Consider the following 19,477-nt stretch of genomic DNA (forward strand, 5'->3'; position numbering starts at 1 on the left):
ATTGCAAATGGTTGTAAAATGTGGGAAAAAACATATTAAAGCGGTCGATTTCAAGACGCCTTGAGGGATCTCAATAGTTGTTGATTTACAAATAAGAGCTTTTAACAATTTGATTTATTAATATTCAATTTTTTTTTTAAGAAATTATTTAGAAAATTAGGAAACATTAAATTAAAAAAAATTAATATAAAATTTAAGAAATAACATTAAAATGAGGATTTATAAGATGCAATTTCAAATTATTTAGTTTAAAATCGGACTTACATTTGAGAAAGAAATAAGCTATTCCTATTCCTCGGTAAATAAAACTATACATTTTGCAAGACATTTCTAAAGTATTTAATTAAGCACGAATACTGACATTAAACGCCAAATCACATTACAACGTGTCAATGACACTTAATGCTGGATTTATTTAATTGGTAACTTATCTGTACCGCTTTTGAAAATGCGTGCAACAATAAAAAAAAAAAAAAACAGCACAACAACAATAAAAACCGGCAGCAATCGAAATTCTTTCATTCCTTTTCCGCCTCTCTTCGCGCAGCCGCTCTCCGCGCGCAAGAGAGAGAGAGAGAGAGAGCAGGAGAGGGCAACCGGGTGCGACCGGGCCGAAAGAGACGGAGCATAATGCTGGCTGCGCTGCTCATTCACAAAACGGACGATATGATAGATATGGAACAACAACAAAAGAAACAAGAGAAACCGGGAACGGGACCGGTGGAGGGAGAGAGAGGGGAGGGAGAGCAAAAACAACTTGGCATAAATTGCTGCTGCGTAGTAATTTCGTCGAGTATTTTCTAGTTACGTTTCCACTACTATTTTCTATTCTCCATTTATTATTGTTATTTGTTGTTGTTGCTACATACCCCTTTGCAACGTTGTCAGGCATTGTTGTTGTGTCACCTATTTTGTTGTACTTTATTTTGGTATCGATTTCAAAATAGAACGACGCACTTTCCCAGACGCAGGCGTAATTAAATTTTCTTATGTTTTATTCGCGTGCTTTCCTTTTGCGCCGCAACTTCACAACATGCTGTGTATATACAGATACTAGGCGTGTGTGTGTGTACACAAATTTATTTATTTATTCGCCGTGAATTTCACACACACACCCGACACTCCGCACTCGCAAATCGCCCGCACTTGTATTTCGTGGAATTATCTATTCACCTATTCCAACTCCATGTACCTCATGGCATTTCCGCACTTTTCACTTTTCATTCACCAAATTTTCCGCTTCGCACGGCTCTATATCGACAATCCACTGTGGCCTTGTTCGCAGCGACGATTTTCCGCAGACACAATTTCCCGCGACCGCAATTTCCGCCGATTTCATGCGCTCCGCCGTCCGTGTTGCTCGCCGAAATTTTGTTTTTTGTTTGTTGTTTTGCGTTGTTGTACGTGGGATGGGAAAACCTCGATGATTTTGGGAATTCTTTATCGATGGTTTCAGTTCCCCGTTCGGCCGCAGGGGCGCTTTGAAATGTTAATTTTAACAGAAATGTTAGGATGCAACGTTTTCTTACATTGGCAGAGCAGCGGCAGAGACGCCGAGCCTCTGCCAATGTAAGAAAACGTTGCATCTTAACATTTATGTTAAATTGAGAGGAGAGATATCGATATTTTTTGTGATTATTGATATCGAGTGTTGTCAGTTCCCTCTTCGGCCGCATTGGCGCTTTCAAATGTTAGATTCTAACAGAAATGTTAAGATACAACTTTTTTTACATTGGCATGTACCTTAACATTACTGTAAGAATCTAACATTTGAAAGCGCCAATGCGGCCGAAAGGGGAACTGGCAATACTCAATCTAATTAATGTATCTTAACATTTCTGTTGAATTGAGAGGAGATATGTGAATATATATCGTGATATTGTCTGCGCTCACTGGTTCCCCTTTCGGCCGCAATGGCGCTCTCAAATGTTGCATTCGAAAAGAGATAGAGGGCATCGGCTATGTTAGCCAAGACACCCTCCTAAAATTCGCATAGGATCGTACTCTGTCTGCAATTCTGATATATAGAAGTGGTATTGATCTGGGAAATAGACAGCAGTCGGAATGATTCAACGAAATATTTAAAAAACATCCGCGAAAATTCAAATACGTGGTTTTGGATTCCGATCCAGGAGCAGTACTGAGTTCTTGCCGTTAAACGAAAACCCCCCCAATGTTAACAGGCTATAACATTAAAATTCCAAGATATTTGGCTTTAAAACTTTTTTTGTTTATTTAAAGTTTTCCTCGTTTTCTAATATTTATTTTCTCTTTTTTTCGTGTTTGTTTTTAGAAAGAAAGAAAAGTACCTAACAAAGTGTTTTCTCTTATAAAAATTAAACATACAATTATACAGAGGTTTCGCTTTTTGTGGATCTCCTTCTTTATTTGTTTGAATTTTACAGTTGTATGATTTGCATTCGTTTGTTGCATTGGTATTTTAGTTAAATATATAACTTCTAGGCGAGAGTTTAAATAATTATTTATGTACTTGTGGTTGGTTGTTTGTTTGTTTTGTGGGATGATTTGGCTTCTATGAATAAACTGCTATTGGGCCCATGTGTGTGTGTTTATAGTTTAAATTTATAACAATAACAAATTATTATACATAGTTTTAGCTTTAATAATAGTAATTAAAAATCAATTGATAAATCCAAGCAAATGAAACAGATGGCGGAGGACGTTTTTGTTGCATGCTTAACTAAAACGGGAGGGGAGCGGGGGTATTTAAGGGAAATAGAGGGTTGGGTAGGGGGTGGGGGGCCCAGGTGCTGTGTCCTCTCTTTCTGCTCTGTTTGAATTTGAAATGTCTTCGATCTTTTTTACAATTTGAAATTGATTTTCTTTTTATTGTTGTTTAATATTATGTTGATTGGCTTTACAACTATTTTGTTTTCTAATTAAAAATTATGTGTGTGTTGGTATTATTTTTACTAATTTACAGACAGTTCTAGCCCAAACAGGTTGTTTGACAAGGGGAAGTATTAGCTTTTTGTGTGTGCTACCCATTTACATAGTATTCCTGATCCTCCTTTCGCTTCTCCTTGGTTTTGCTTTAAGGCTAAAATTGAAATCTGCTTATAAAATGTGGCTCTTCTTGCTACAACTTCTCCTTTTTTTCCGTTTCTCTCGTGAGGCTGAGTTTTTGTAAAGTAGATTTTGTGTTTTCGCTTAAATTAGTTTGGGTTATAAATTTAAATGTATATATTTTACGCTTAAAACTTTACACACAACTTAGTTTCATTAAGTTTTGCTGATTCGCTTTTTTTGTGTTTTGTTTTTGGATTTTTTGTTTGTTTGTGGTTTTTGCAATCAAATAATTTAATAATTTGTAATTTGCTGGATTTAGTTTTTGTTTTGTTTTTTTTTCTTTTGCCATTTGTATATAATTTAAAATTATAAACACCCCCAGAATCCCAATTTTGTAGATATATGCGTGTGAGTGTGTTCCGTGGACGTCTAGGGTCCATAGGCGTCCGATCCGAAGTCGAACAGCCGATCGATGCCCTCGTTCGCGTTCAGCGCATACGGATAGTCGTTGTCGTCCGGCGGATTGATGGACACAAAGGCAATATCGTTGCTGAAGTCTGTAAATAAAAATGCAACATGTTACTAGAGATATTGGTAATTTCGGTATTTCGCAGAGTTTTGGGCATGACTGTTGATTATTGTCGATTTCGATTGCCGTGGACAAACATTGAGGAGGAGAGAGAGCTGACAGAGCGAGAGATGTTGTGGATGCATGTTTGAAATTCACGCCAGAGCTGAATCTCATGGTGCTACAGAATTTCAATTTCAAAATGAACAATTGGCCCTGGAGCGGTCAGTGTTGTCAGTGCAGACCCACGAGAATTCAGTTCCAAAATGAATTTGACACGAGGACGATTGCTGACGAGGCGGCGGGTTAAATGTCGATATATATATACATTTATGCACAATTATTATTACATTTTTAATATACATAATTAGTAGATGGTTAGCGTGATGATGTGAGCACAATAAAAGAGTGACTGATTTGGGTGAGACACATGTTAGATTTTTAGTAGGTTACTTTTTATTTTGATTTGATTATATAGAGGTGTGCCAAGGAAATTTCTTTTATTTTAATTTTTTTGGATTTGCTCGGAACAAATTTCCGTGACACCCCTGATAAAACACTTAATTTGATTAAACAAAAATGAAAATAAAATCAAATTGTCAATTTTGAACTGATTCTCGTTGGCCGAAATGTTGCAATAACAAAATAAAATGTGTTGAAAAATTTGGAATACGTTTTAGTTTTTGCTGCGATTTCCTTGATTTCGTTTTTGATTTCGATTTATGTTGCTGTGAGGACATCACGCTCAGCAAGAACTCAGACTGTGATGCGGCTTTTGAATACACGCAGGTCACAGAAAAAGTTCTTGACAAGTGCGCCTCATTTCGATCTAGATAAAGTTCCCTGCTAGATACCCAATTAGGTGTTAGCTGCGGTTATTTACATAGTGACGACATTGAAAAACACAGGCGGATGCAAAATGATCATGTATGAATGAACGGCGGGCGATTGCAGGCATGATCAGATTTAGATTATTAACAACGGTGGTAAAAATAATAGATGTTGCAGGACATCCACTATATATAATACTTACAGTCCGAGCCAATGTCGTTGAAGAGCGCATCGAGGCCCTGAAGCGTCACGTTGCTGCTGTTGCTATTGGCATCGCAGTCGGCCGCGCTGGGCGGCAGGCTGTGGCGGCCATGGCTGAACGGCTGATGGGGATCAGCGTTGGCGCCAGCGCCAGCAATGCTGCCATAGCCGCCGTCATCGTTGCTGTTGCTGCTGTTGTTGCTGCTGTCCGCCACGGCAGCGAATTGCATTTGCAGCGAGCTTATCGCCGACGATTGTGTTGCTGCTGCCGTGCGCGATGTTGCAGTTGCTGCTGCAGATGCAGATGCAGCTGCTGTTGTTACAGTTGCGTCTTCCATTGCACAATTATACATGGGCACATCGCTGCGTCGCTGACTGCTGCCGTAGCCTATTGTGGGTGGTTGGGAGTTGCTATGATTGCTGTTGTTGTTATGACTATTAAGCGTAGTGGTTGCTGCTGTTGCGCTGCCTGCGGCAATTGCTGCGGCTGCTGCCGCCCGACGACGCTTGGTGGGCGTTGGGGGCGAGGATTCTGTTAAGCTGCTAAACAGCTCCTGGATGGAGGTCTGCTGGTGCTGCTGCTGCTGATGGAACTGATGGCTGCGGACCACCGGATTCGTCAGTGTCGGTACCAGCTGACTCAGCTCCGTGTCCACATCGTCCTCCTCCGGCAGTTGCTGCTGCTGCTGCTGCTGGTTCAGATTATGATGCTGGGCCATCGCAATATCACAAATGTTATTATATTCAGGCTGGGACTGCTTGGCGGCTTCCTCGATCGATTTGCTGAGGTTACGGGCCGAGCGGTAGGGCGTGGGAACTGCAATTAGAAAGGGGAAAATTAATAAATATTTTAAAAATGTATAATAAATTAACAGAAAAATATTTGAAAAGAAAACTATCATATTTGTTAGAATTCTCCCCTAAAACTCACCCAATCCCTTGGTGCTCAGGGCATCGATATTGTTGAAGAGCGGATCGTTCAGCCGCTGGTTGGTCAGCGGATGCAGTCGGGTGGAGGTGGCCGTTCGAACGCATCCGGCTCCTGGTGCTCCCACATAGCCGGCGCCCGCCGCAATCGGCGAATTCTCCGGCGAGGTGTCATGGCAGAGGAAGACGTTGATCTCCCCGCTGTTCTCCGCCTTCACGTAAATCTCGCGCGGCAATTTTGTGTTGGGCAGCTGGATAGTAAAAAAAAACAAAAACCCGGTTATTGACCAAATTCCAAATGTAGGTATGTACAATAATTAAATACAGATAAATGGCCAACGGGAAACTAACTTTTAAGTTAAAGGGGGAGCGGTTGAAATTTTTAAGCGGTCGCCGACCGCTCGGCAGCAAAAGAGAAACACAAATGAAGCGAGCCTGAGAATGAGCAGCATTTTCTGCCGCTCGCGTATTTTTAGAAATGATATTTCTCGTTCCCCTTTTATTTTATTTTATTTTATTTTATTTTTTATAGCCCCTCTTTTGCGTTGTTGTTATTTCGGCAAATCGGTTATTGGCGTTGCCAGAGGGCTTGAAAAAGATACATCCATCATTTATTCTTCAAATCACGATCTATAATATCTCTTGGGCACAAGTTTTCCCTTTTTCCCCAATAATAATTTGCGAGTTCATTCAACAGTTCAAGGCGAGCGGAAACATTAAGCGTTGAGATATATCTTTATAAATAGTGCGGCATCTAGGGGGACCGAGCAGCAACAGCGGCGACGATTGGAAAACTTCGTTGGACGAGGCCAGAAATTTACTTGATATCAAACGGAAGGTGGTCGGTCAGGGGGGACTCCATTTCGCCTGTCGTGTCTGCCGCTGCGATGGCCTTCTATAAATAAGCCCCACGTTTAATGGCATGCAGACGCTAAGAAGAAGCAGCGCTGACTAGAAAAAAGCGGGGAAAAGCTAGGAAAAGCTCTGACGTAGTCAAACATATATAGGAACTACACTATATAGCCACAGAGATACGAGCCGTTGGTACAGAAATAAAAGATGGGGATATCGACTATTTCCGATGGGGAGAATGAGTCAAAAGGTATTACTATCGCTGTTGTTATTAAAATAAAACTAGTTCACAGATTGTAAAAGTTTAGAAATTTGAAGTCATAAATAAATCCTTAATCGATATTATTCTATTAAATTATTAATATGCCAGGTTTCATAAAGAAATCTTTCAGTTAACAACTAACCAAAGTAACCAATTAACCCATGAGATTTCTACATAATTTCTTAGGACTCTCAGACCTCTAGCTGCCTTAAATCTAGTACTCACCACAAGCTTGGCCTCTGGCGGCGCCTTGATAACGATGACGATCTGATCTTTGAAGAGATCCACGTTGAGCAGGTCGTTCTGCGTAACGTAGGCCATGCCGCCGGAGTTCTCCACCTCCTGCGAGATCTCGGCCAGATTGCCGCGCATCTGGTCGATGGCCATGTTCAGCTCGTTCTCGAACTGCTCCAGCCGCACCGATTCCGCCTCGATTCGCCGCGATCGCTCCTGACTGACCATTGATTGCCCGCAGCGCCACTGGATGTTGTTCTTGGACTTCTTCTCCAGGATGTTGATGCCTTCGAGGACATTGGTGATGTCGTAGATGCGTCGCTTTTGCACGTGCAACCGATTGGAGGCCTCGTTCAGATCCACAACGCCATCCGGTGACTCCTGCAGCAGGTCCACAAACTTTTTGGTCAGTATTCCCAGCGAGGTGTCCGCCCGATTGCGATCTCCGCTCGCCGAACTGCTGGCCACCGAAGCGGCCAACTGTTGCTGGGGCGTCGACAGAGCGAATGGGTGATGCGAAGCCGGCTTGGCCACTCGCTCCACCACATCCTCGTCCAGCTCGGCATCCGCGGCATGTTGAAGCTGCTGAAGGTGGCTGTGTCGCAGCTGTTGGGGCGTGCTGCTGGCCACATGCTTCTGGTACCCCACAGTCTGGTGGTGGGCGCTCTGCTTGGCCTGCTTCTTCGGGTGGATCTCGTCGGTGACGGCGTGTGGCCGGCGTTTGACCTGCGGGGGAGAGATTTAAATATATTTAATATAATTAGTAACAGAATTCAATGTGGTAATTCACTGATGTTAGTCTGTTATTTTGGCAGGGCAATCAAAAAAAAAGTATATGATTTTAAGCAACATCTAGTTGTTAAACAAACTTAAAACGCGAATTCTTCAGACCACTAGAACAAAGCTATCGGTTTCATAATTATATTACATAATTTTCAAATCTTAATACATTTTTATTGCTTCATAATTAAATTCATTTATTGAAATAAATAAATAAATTCAGTAAAATCAATAAATAAACTTATTAAAATCATTAAATATTTTTATTAAAATCAATAAATGAATTGAATTATAAAGCAATAAAAATATATTAAGATCATGACCTACAACTTATTCCCAACTCACCTTGTAATAATTTGTGATATCGTTGGATTTGCCGGCCGTTTTGCGGTGCTGCTGATTTTGGTGGTGCTGCTGCTGCAGTTGCGGCTGCAAGTGGCCCGCTGTTGCTGTTGCCACTGCCCCCGTCCCCGTGACGTGCCCCTTGTCCAGACTGATATAGACATGATCCCGCAGATGGGCTGCTACGCCGCTGTTGCTGTTGCTGTTGCTGTCGCTGCTGCTCAGACCGTGATCGTAGTCCAGATCGAGGGCCTCGTTCTTGATCACAATATTGTTGTTGTTGTTGATGTTGGTGGTGCCGCCGCCGCCGAGCTGATCGTAGTTAAGTCTGCGGGCCACCATCGTGTGGCCAGTTGCCCCGCCCGCGCCATAGTGCTGTTGCTGGTGTCGCTGGGTGCTGTTGGTGGAGTTGTTGCTGCCGCTGCTGCTGGTGTTGTTGATAGGAGCAACATTCACAAAGAACTTGGACATTTCGCTGCCGGTTCTTCGTGATTCTTTGGCGATTCTCCGCCTCGCACTCTCCTCTTCCTCGCTCTCTCTCTCTCTCCTCTCTCTCCTGGTTGTCTATATATATTCTATATATATATATGTGGCTGATTCTGTTAAGTTCGCCTCAGTCGGCAATCGCTGGCATTAAATTGTAGCATACTTTTAAGCACTGCCTTCGAAAAGTTGCCACCCAGTCGGAATTTCCAGCTCTCGTGTCGGTTTACTTATTGTACTGCCTGTTTATCGCTCTCTCTCTCTCTCTCTCGTTTTTTGCGCTTATCAACTAAATTAGCACCTAAGGATTCTTCACATCTGCAAAAGAACAAACAAAGAATAGATAAGGTTAAATCTACTGTGTGTGTGTGATTTTTATTGGGGATTATTTATAGCTAGTTTGACCTGCTTTCTCAATATTTTATGCATTTGGCACATTAAACTTTTGATCTGTCTCCCATTTTTTCCAGTCGGGCGCAACAACAAATTAAAATGCGCAACCGACAAGCGAATGAACGAACGAATGTATGTGGAAATACAAATAAATACGATGCGAAAGGCAATGGCGAAAGAAAACAATTTCACGACTATAATAAAAGAGTGCTGAAAAAAGAGAATTGGACGATAGCGAAAAAACAGGTAAATAACGAGAGACTTTGCGACGACCATGTATTTGCCCGGCTTTTTTTATAGCCAAACTAGAACAGTCAGAAACGCGTAAGTGCAACAACTGTGATAACAGACAGAAAATTTAGACCCATAAATAACCATCGACTGATAAACATTTCGTTCCAAAAACGACAAGTTTAGAGGGTATTTCAGATTTTTTGACCCAATCCATAAACTTGATTAATCGGTGTGATTATAATAATTTTTATATTTGATTTATAATTTTAAACCAAAGCTTTCAATCAAACTGGTTTATTAGGTCAGCATAAATAATTTTTGTAAAAGTATATTAAAAAATTTTACGATAGAATTTATTTACTACGTTTACTGCTTTTTTCTTCCTATGGAAGCATACAACATGCAGCCAAACCACATAAAACCAGATGATAGATTGTTAACCAAAAAATGCTAAGCCCGAAAGAACCGGATTCAAGTGTTGGGAGGAGGGAAAGGGGAAACGGTCCGCTCTGAAGCATGCCGAAACTATTTCTGAACCCGAGAAGAAGACTTGCTTAGGTTCGCGCACAAAATGTCAATAAACTCGGCATAAAATATTAAACAATCAATATGTGTGCAAGAATCAGAAGGCAAAGGCAACAAACGCAAAAGAGAAGGCGAAAGATAGAAACAAGAAAAACTAAAACCATCAGGTAAAGAAGAAAATAACGTTACTGCCGCGGTCGACTTCAACCGCTTTTGGCAAAATTCAAGTCTACACAGTCGAAACACTGAAAATAAATCATATATTTGTCATACATTCCGTTTTTATCACAGAAAATAGGTTTTAAATAAATTAAATAACCACATTCTTGTATGCAATTGACCTCCTTTCACAAGTATTTAAAAATTCTTAAAGAAAATTAATCATTTAACAAAAATTCCATGATAAAATATTTTTTCCAAGTGGGTCTACCTGTCACCTCTTCTTCTTTAAGCCCGACTTTAAGTTCATTAGAGGAATTCTGGCCCCATTCGCAGCTAAAGTGAGCATGAATGGAAGACGACAACAACAAATTAAAAAGCTCAAATGAGCGTAAAAATAAAAACAACAACAGCGGGCAGGTAAAAATGGCAATTAGCGCTGCTCGCCCTGCATGCAATGTTAATTTGCATAACAGAAACTGTTAACTAAACAGCCAACGGTTATGAGTTTAGCAAAATAGGAAAAAGAACGAAATAGCAAACACAAACAACTCCACTAGCTGATAATTATTGTACAAGTTGCAAGAAAAAACCAAAGAATGATAGCGCAAATGAATGCCGCTAGAGTAAAATGAACCAGAGAGCGCTAAAATTTCGCATGGAATTTGCTGAAATTTGCAAGAAATTGGAATGGCAAACGCGCCAGGTAGACAAACCATTAAAATTGACATTGCACAGTGGCCTTGGAGCTCTGAAATTCCCTTTCAAATTTCACCTGCTTGAAGGTAACTAAATCTGGAAACTGATAATCTCTGTTTGGGATATTGGCTCAATTGCTATGTAATAAAGGTGATAATAAGCTTTTTATTGTATAAAAGCTTCAAATGAAGTTGGTAAATATAAAAATATTTGTGCTTAGCCATTAACGGACTTATGAAAAATATGGATATTTGGTTATCAACCTTTCATAAAGAAAATTGAATACATTTTCAAATAGTTTATAAATTAAAAAAAAAAATTATATAATGTTACAGAGTTTTAAATCCCTATTTCTTGCTATCTCTACTAAACTTCAGTCGCGTTGGCGGCAACTTAATTCCCTTGTTTTCGCAAACATTTTCTACATTAGCCAAAAGCTTTGCAGTGATTCTTCAAGCGTGTGTGTTTGAGCTAAAAAAAACGGTATCTGCTTACAGACGAACGAGCTCAGGTAATTCAACTCCTATACATGGAAATCGTATACTCTCTCTCTCTTTCTTCCCTCGAAAAGAAATGTTAAAATCATGTGGGCCAGACAAAAGGCGGATGAAGAAAGGGGGGAGACAGAGGGGAAAGGAAAGGGTACCGAAAAAACCAGGTAGGTCTCGCCGATTGAAATTTCCAATTTAAATTTCTTTTGATCGGCACGCAAAATGCGAACAAGTAGCTGGAAATATTTTGCATCTAAAATTACAGTGAGACGTATAAAATTACCCAAACAACAAAGATTAGCAAGAAAACCAACGGGGAGGGGATTGGCAAGCCCTTGAGATCATACAAATTAAATGTAGAAAAAAACCAAGACTTATTTTTAAAGCTTTTTACTTTGTAGGTCTTCAAAGTGCTAAATAAATATAATATGATGGCTTTTGAGACCTTCGTATTACACCAGAGTCATTAAATTTAATTGTTGTACAAGGGTTATGAAGGGAGCACCACCATCATATAACCAGTGACAAAGATAGAAAACTTTGGCTATATTTAAAGTTGAAAATATATTATCTTTTTTCTTCAAATGGATAATATAATCGTCCCACAAATATTTCGTTAAAACCTTTAAATATTGTTCAAATAATAGCCCCCACAAACACTCCAAAAAGAGTATATTCAAGATAATGTATCTGTATAATAACAACTTCTAAGTGCACTTGTCAGTCATCTCTGCATACATTTATCTAACAACAGAAGGCGAAGCACAAGGCGAAGCAAACAGAGAGAAATAACATTATGCAAACAGGGAAATGAACATGAAAATACGAAGCGGCGAATAGAAAATCGTGGAAAATGTGGCCTACACGGCAAATAAATAACAAGTTTTCTTTTTTTTTATTATTTTTATTTTTTTCCTCCCTCTCTCTCTGTCTTTCTCTCTTTTCAATCAACATTGGCGCAACAGAGCGGAGCAACAATAAAAACTAGAATAGCTTTTCTTTGGTTTGTTTTTGCTTTGGGTTCTCATTGAGAACCGTACAATTTGTATGACTGATAAAGGAAAGGCTAGAAAATAAAACGTACACATTATGTAGGGGCCAAGTAAATAATTCCGCTGGGGGTTGTCGGTGGGTGTGGGGGGCTTGAAGTGGAGTGGGAGAGAGAGGGTGGCAGCCAGCCAAGCGACTCAAGGCACGCAATGCGCCTTTTGATAGCGCTGACGCCTCTCCTTTCCATTCCCTCTCTCCCTCTCACGTTCGCGGTGTTAATTTGAAATTAGTTAAAGGTGGAGAACAAATTTATTTAAAGAACGGGTCTTAACTTTTAATAATTCAGATTCTCTACTTAAGAACTTAACTTAATAAATTAATCATTGGTGGATATCTCTCGTTAATAAAATAATAGCAAAATGGATAACTGCAAATTGAATTTCCTGCTCTAATCCCAAATCGAATGCACTTAATTGCTAGCATTAAATTTGCAAACATAACTGTATTCCTTTGGCACGCCAATTTACCGCTATTAATTATGAAGCCCATGCATTTACATGGTTATTAATTATGCATTTTAATATTTATGCGCACACACACGCAAAGCCAAGCATACATACATGCACACTTACACCCACACAAAAGCTAATAAAAAAGTTTCGCTTTCTTTTTGCACATCATTTTGCATGCGCAGTAGAAAAGCAGGGACAAGTGAAATAAATACAAATAAATAATGTGCGAGTGTGCAAGGTGTTAAGCAACAACAATTGCAATTGAGTAAAAAAGTGAAGCAAAAGCAAAACAAGAGGAAGAACACGAATTTTGTGTATTAAGCGCGGCAGTTGCGAGAGAGAGTCGGCAAGTGTGTGTGAGTGGGATGCTGCTGGACTGGGGAAAAAGAGAGACAGGGAGAGAGAGAGTAAAAGCCGGCCTGAATCCGAATAACAGCTGTTACTCGCAGACACAATCCACATGGAACATCTCTCTTGTTGTTGTTGTTGGCTGAGAAAAAAAACGTCCACATGGTTGATTTTTTTTTCTAGCCGGTTTTATTTTCTCTATTAACTTAATTTCATTTAACCAATTATACTTGGATTTTTTTTGTAACATCAAAGCTTAAGACAAATTGGCTAATTTGCACAAATACAGAAATAAAATAAAATACTATTACACTGCTACAAAGCCTCGCCTTGGTTTTCTCGTTTATTCGCTTGAGAAAGCCAAAAATAATTGCCAACTGGCCGAGAAAAAGAGAATGAGCGAAAGAGAAGGCAGCTTTTTATCCAGGGAGAGGCGCACAAAATGCGTCGCAAAATATTTCGCCCACAGAAAATTGCAAACAAAAAGAAAAACCGGGAAAGGGAAAAGTTTCGCGTGGGAGTGGAAATTCAATGCCGGCAACGGCAAGAAGAATTTCGGGGGAAGTCCCCCGCGCGATTCTACACCAAACACAAGTACATAATGTATAAAACAAACTCCATTTCGCCTGGCCACTCAAACGATGACGCATTTGGAGTCAATCGAATATTGTGTACTCAAAACCCTGATAACAGGGGCCGCATATATAATGTACATGTACCCTATACATACTGTGCAGTTGTCAAGTACATGCACAGATTAAAGCGGAAAACTGTTGATACAAGTCCAGTTAAATGGACAAAAATGGTAGAGGTAACAGCCAATTATAAAGCTTCATTAAATATTAAATAACCCCAAAACACGTCAAATGATCTGGTGAATATAAAAAGCTTATTAAGTAACACTTAAAGCTCCATTCGTTATTAAATATCAGTTCAATTTTCGAAATGGTAACCAGTGAGTTATATCATTCAGAACGGCAGATCTCTGAGATATGAGAGATTTAATTAAATTCCATAAACTGCTTAGGTATCAGGTTTATTGTATTTTGGAGTAAAGCGAGGGTGACCAACATTTTCGTACGGGCCTCGACCGGAACTGAAGACTATAAAAAATATAAATTACCTTGTAAAAATGTTACGATTACAGCGGTAATGTTTAGGTAGTTTAAACGATAAAATCTATTTGCAGTAAAGCAGTGGACAAAATATACAAAAAAAATAAAAGACCATATAATTTTAATATTTTATAAAAGCTTTTGAATTTTTCCCCCACGCGTTCTCCAAAAATACGGAAAAAAGGTTACCTGCACTCTTAAGATCTAGTAAAATTGTTAATCTAGGGGCGCCATAAAGAAATCGCCGCCGACTTTGGGCAAACAGAAATTAAAACTCGCTGATGGACAACGAATTTCGGATTCGTTATCTCTGAAAACTGGAGCATGGGGGATTGTATGAGTAAATGAATGACTACTATTCACCGTATCAGTTTTGGAGGTTATTAGGGGGCTTTGGGCGAACCTCAAAAATGAATGATTAATTGATCATCGGCAAGGTGGAAATGGAACTCCCTTGCCTTGTTGTTTGAATACGCACCTAGGGATTGGAATTTTTGTTGCTTTTCTTTTACTTGCTTTCTATATATCACACGCAACAACAACAAATTGCTCTGCTTCTTCTTCGCCTTCTCCACCGCTGCCCTGCTACTTCTTCTTCTTGCTCTTTGAATATCACACACGTTTCATATTTGCAAATTTTTTCATTTTTTGCGGGTGTTTTGCCTTTTCTTTCGGTTACTTTTGTATTCCACGTATTATATACTGCTGCTTCTTCCTCTTTTGACTCAGTCCGTGTGTGTGTGTGTTGGTGTGTGTGGGAACTTTTAACTTTACTACGCGACGTTTTCGTTTCTCCTCTATATTCTCTATATATTCTACGATTCTGTGCGTGACGTCAGCAGTTCGAGCATTTGTTGTAGATATCACATAATTGTTACACGCGCGCACTTTTTTGTCGTTAGCAAACTGGCTGTTGCTTGCAGGCGGTTTCGGAGCTTTTACTTGCAGTTGCAGTCTTAGCGGCTTTTCTTTTCGGTCTCCCCCTCAGTTTTCCATTTTCACATTTTTGCGGACTGCGACGAAAAGCGAACTGAACTTCTTGGGCAACAAAATGTGTGTGTGTTGTGCCGTGTCTTTTTTGGAGTCGCCTGGCCGGCAAAAACGCAATCCACACGCGGAGAAAGAGAATCGGAGAGAGACGGAGAGAGAGAGAGCGCGAGGGAGTCGCCTTACGTCAAGCGGAGAAAACGTAAGCCACGACGTAGCGGTACATAACGTGCGTTTATTACCGTGTTAAACTACAATTAACTATGTATACCTCAGTCTTCTACTCTTTTCAGTTGGCTTTTCAGTTTCGGATTTTTCCTGCGATTAGCGTGGTTTCTGTGCGCACATGTGTGCGTGGGGGCGGCAGCGGCAACAGCAACAACAGCGACGTCACGACGAGGGAACTGGCGGCGATTTGAGGGCCGTTGGCGCTTTACCCCCGGTTTTTCTCTCGAAATGTTACGATACATCGTCTAACAGTGGGGCCCTAACAGAGAGAACTGATTGCGGCGAAGCGGCGGAAAGGCCACAGAGCCACAAAACGACTTGTGGCGGCGAATTGGCGGCGTCACCAGCTGAGCGCTAGCGACGTTGCGGGCGAGAGAGAGCGAGAGAGTGGAACGTGGGTTTCGAGTAGAGAAAAACTGATCAAACAAAACCGATACGATATTACGATGGGCTATCAAATCAAAAATAACGAATATTTCGGCTATATTAAATTTGCTTTGAATTTGTTATTCAAAAAAATTAAATTAATTTTTATTTATTCATGGAAACAAATATTTCTGTGTTATCAATTATTGGCTAGAATTAAGAAGCAATATTATTTTTGTCTTTAAAAAATTTGGAAATTTTTATTTATTACAACCCCTTAAAATTTTTACCACTTTTCTGTTCCCATACAAACTGAAGCTTGAAAATGAGAAAACCCTGCTAATTGCAGCGACTTAGCGGCATCAGCTGAGAAAGAGACGGAGAGTGTGAGAAAGAGGGGGGCGGAAAGCGAAAGCGCGAGAGTGTGGAACTCGAGTGGCGCCGCTCCTTCCTCCTCCCATGTGGCATGTGGAAGCCAGACTCGTGTGTTCGGAGAGAGCGGCTTTTGCCTTTGGCCCCATCCCTTTTCTCTCTCTTTCGCTTGCCGGCTACAAATCGGCTAAAAATCGCTCAGACGGAAGTGGCCGAAGTCGCTGTTACCGCACCCACATCGGCAGCGACGCCGGCAGAGGCGGAGGCAGAGACCCCACTCATCCGCCACCCCCTTCTCATCGCCATCCCCCTCCGCCGTCATCTCCTTTATCTTTATCAGTTGTGTGCCAAGTGTTGCATTGCATGGCAGTGACGACATTGTTGTAGTTGCTGCAGCACCCCAACGTTGCCGATTTTCAGACCCCATCGAGGGGGTCACTTTTTGAGGCCGGAAATTGTCAATAAATGGGTCTATAATACACTTCGAAATCATCCAAACTCAATTTATTCATTACTGTCCAGTACCTTTTATTGCTATCTGTAAACTTATTCGAATAGATTGTAAATTAATATGAGATTATTATGAAATTATTTATAACTTGAAAAATAATCTTAAAAAAATATTCTTTATGATCGTGTGTTTATTTTTTCGCACTTTTAACCTATTTATTTTGCTGACCTGATTAAAGAAACCTGTCTAAATATTTGAGTAACCATTATTCGTATTTGTTAGTCCCCAAACGCAGATAAACTACTATAATGGCAAAATATTTTTGGAGTTACCAAATAAATATTTGAAACTTCTCTTTTGAAATCATGCCTTTATTTTTACCAGCAATCTGTTTAAATATTTACAACTCATGCTCGCTTTTATTCTCATTCCTGGCTTTGCATACATAAATGTATCTCGAAAATCTGTTCAACTTGTCAGGCGATCTTCCCAGTCTTTCCCATACCCACAAAATGCGAAACATCACCCCACAAGAGCCCGAAAATGTAATCTCCTTTCCAGTTTTCAATTTCTATTAATTTTTTTTGGCAACTTTTTTGTAATTCATTTTTTTGCGCCTCGAGGACTCGAGGCTGCGTTATCCTTTGGGTTTCTTGGGTGGAAAGGAGAGGCGAGGACACTCACAGATCCGTGAGTGTGATTTTTTTCGCCTTTCCCATAAACCAGACCACCAGACAACAAGAAGAAGAGGAGGGAGAATCACCCCTCACAGCCGCAAAAAGAGAGGAACTTTGGCCCCTGGTCCCCCTCCCCCCATACTTTTCTCTGCATATGCAATTAGAGTATCTCTATGCTTCATTTTTTTCCAACCATTTTTTTTTGCAAGATGTTTTTTTCCTTGCCATATAGAAGAGAGCAAACGGGAACTTCCCACGATCCTTGGGTGGACTTTTGTACTTTGGAAGACATTTTATGTGCGCAGTGTCATAAATACTTTTAATTAACTGGAAATGCGTGTGCGAGTGCCTGGCTCTTTTTTTCTGTATTTGCTCGTTGTTCGTGAGTATCTGTGTATCCGTTTGCTGCCCATTCCAGAGCCTCAAAGCGGGGCGTGAGTTTCCAGAGGCGTATTTACCATAATTTGCTTGATTTTTTCCCGTATGTCATATCATAAACTCTTACGGGTGCACTCAGAAAATGAATCGCCCTGAATTTTAGAAAATCGCCTATGGATTTGCTTCACTGGCGATTTTTTTCTTTAAAATAAAAAAATTTTCTACTGGTAAAGAAAATTTTCTTCCAATTAATCAAAATTCATTAAATTCAAGAAATATTCCAGAAATATAGAAAAAAATCGCCAGTAAAGCAAATCCATAGGCGATTTTCTAAAATTTTTTTTTGAGTGTGGGCAAAAAGAGAGAGAGGGAGAGGGTGCAAGACAATGCGGTGGCATAGATATACGCTTAACACAAGCGCTGCGCACATATTTGAGCAGATGTTTTTCCTTTCGGGCTTAGATCAATGAACTCAATGCCCGAAACTCAGCTTAGGCACTTGCGACATTTTCGCAACGGTTGTGAGAATAACAAAGATGGTGTTTTATTGGGGTTTTTAAATGCCCGCAGGTGATGTAAGCAATTTCAAAATTTTATTTATGGCTCCAGTTTTTTAGAATTAAAGTTATATAAAAAACACTATTTCTTATTTTCTAGAATGTTCCAAAAACCAAAAAAGTCGCTAATATCATTTAATTTCCCTGAAAAGCATGCTACACTTTTTTCAAGCGCGGACTTTATAAGAAAATATTAAGGTGGGCCTATTATGTTTTCGTAAGATAAAAAAACATATTTTTTTTTTTGATAATTCAATATTGATTTTTCTATCTAGATATTGAGTATAATTTTAATACTTTTTTTATTTTTTTTTTGGAAAGCATACATATAAAAAGTTTTCGACTTGCCCCTCGACCATTTATCCTATTGGTTAATTTCCAAGCCAGACGCATTTAGCCGGCAGCGTTTCAAGTCTGAGAGCCCGAAGGAACTGCGTCAAGCATTCATCAGGCTCCTCGTCAACCTCGTCATCGTTCCTCTTTCATCCTTTTCTCCCTGCAATTCCTTCCTCATCAACGTCAGAGCAGCCAACCCCTTTGCCTTTGGTGGGGTGCAAATATCGCATGTAGTACTATGCTTTATATCCCCCACAGCCACCCCCTTTGCCACCGAGGAACCAGACATATGGGAAATGAAAGAGAGTTGTCGGCGGGGAGGGGAGGGGAAGAGCAAGGAGAGGAAACCACGACGCCGGCATGGAATGCAATCAGCAAGAAACTACTTGAGAATCTCAAGCCACGGCGCGATATTCAAATTTGAAAATAAAAGTGAAACAAAAAGGGGGAGGAGGACGGGGTGGACGAGGTGGACAGGGTGAGCAAGGAGGTAGGTGGAACGGGACGACTGTTGAAGTTGACGTCGACGTCGCCGCCTGTTTGACAGAATGTCAGTCAGAATTTTAGAGCCATGGGGTGGAGTTTTTCATTCAGAGGCAGCAGCTTTTAAAGTGCACTTGGAGAAAGAAAAATCCTTCCTTTTCAGGCTTAAAATAATAACATATTTTATGTTATCTGGTCCTGATACCAAGATATAAAAAGGTTTTTTCTTATATTATTTATATCGTTGAAATATTAAATCAAATGGAATTTATATTATTTCAGATTCAGTTAGGCATCCTCATTGCAGTGTATTTATATTTTTTCCTTTTTCCTTCCGTTTGACTGCAAGGAACATTTATTGAACATCTTGCGGCGCATCCTGGATTTTCCACGAAATTGTTTGTGTCTTTGTGGATAAGTTCCGTCACTCTAGAATTTTCCTAGACGTCACAACCTTACCCTTGTCTTTGCTTCCCTGTTTCGCTCGTTTCAAATTTTCACTTGCAACGTTTCCATTTCCTATTTTGCACAAATTGTAGATTAATTTGATTTGAATGTTAATTATTCTTACAGACATTACGTTCGGGCAATGAACACCATTTAAGTGGAAAAGGCTCGACTAATGCGATGAGTCAGTCGAGTACATTTACAGTGGTAACTGATTTA

At 40.1% G+C, this 19,477-nt stretch overlaps 2 protein-coding genes across 9 annotated transcripts in view; both read right to left on the bottom strand.

The window, feature by feature from the left end:
• The window catches only part of InR (Insulin-like receptor), a 49,451-nt gene extending 48,059 nt beyond the window's left edge, over positions 1-1,392 (bottom strand). For 4 of the 6 annotated variants that reach the window (XR_011418934.1, XR_011418933.1, XM_070216299.1 and 1 more), the window contains exon 1: positions 870-1,392. The gene's annotated coding sequence lies outside the window, so the exon portion shown is untranslated. Of the gene's footprint in view, positions 1-264; positions 283-869 lie in introns of those variants that run through there. The other 2 variants (XM_070216297.1, XM_070216298.1) reach the window with 2 other exon arrangements.
• Positions 1,393-2,348: 956 nt separating this feature from the next.
• The window catches only part of E2f1 (E2F transcription factor 1), a 42,680-nt gene continuing 25,551 nt past the window's right edge, over positions 2,349-19,477 (bottom strand). For 2 of the 3 annotated variants that reach the window (XM_017152018.3, XM_070216301.1), the window contains 5 exons: positions 8,031-8,828; positions 6,897-7,631; positions 5,562-5,808; positions 4,632-5,447; positions 2,349-3,587 (listed from right to left, as the gene is read on the bottom strand). In XM_017152018.3, the coding sequence (XP_017007507.3) occupies positions 3,460-3,587; positions 4,632-5,447; positions 5,562-5,808; positions 6,897-7,631; positions 8,031-8,498 (2,394 nt within the window). In that variant the 5' untranslated portion in view covers positions 8,499-8,828 and the 3' untranslated portion in view covers positions 2,349-3,459. Of the gene's footprint in view, positions 3,588-4,631; positions 5,448-5,561; positions 5,809-6,896; positions 7,632-8,030; positions 8,829-14,454; positions 15,222-19,477 lie in introns of those variants that run through there. The other variant, XM_070216300.1, reaches the window with a different exon arrangement.

The sequence above is a fragment of the Drosophila takahashii genome, chromosome 3R, assembly GCF_030179915.1.
Source record: "Drosophila takahashii strain IR98-3 E-12201 chromosome 3R, DtakHiC1v2, whole genome shotgun sequence".
NCBI lineage: Eukaryota > Metazoa > Arthropoda > Insecta > Diptera > Drosophilidae > Drosophila > Drosophila takahashii.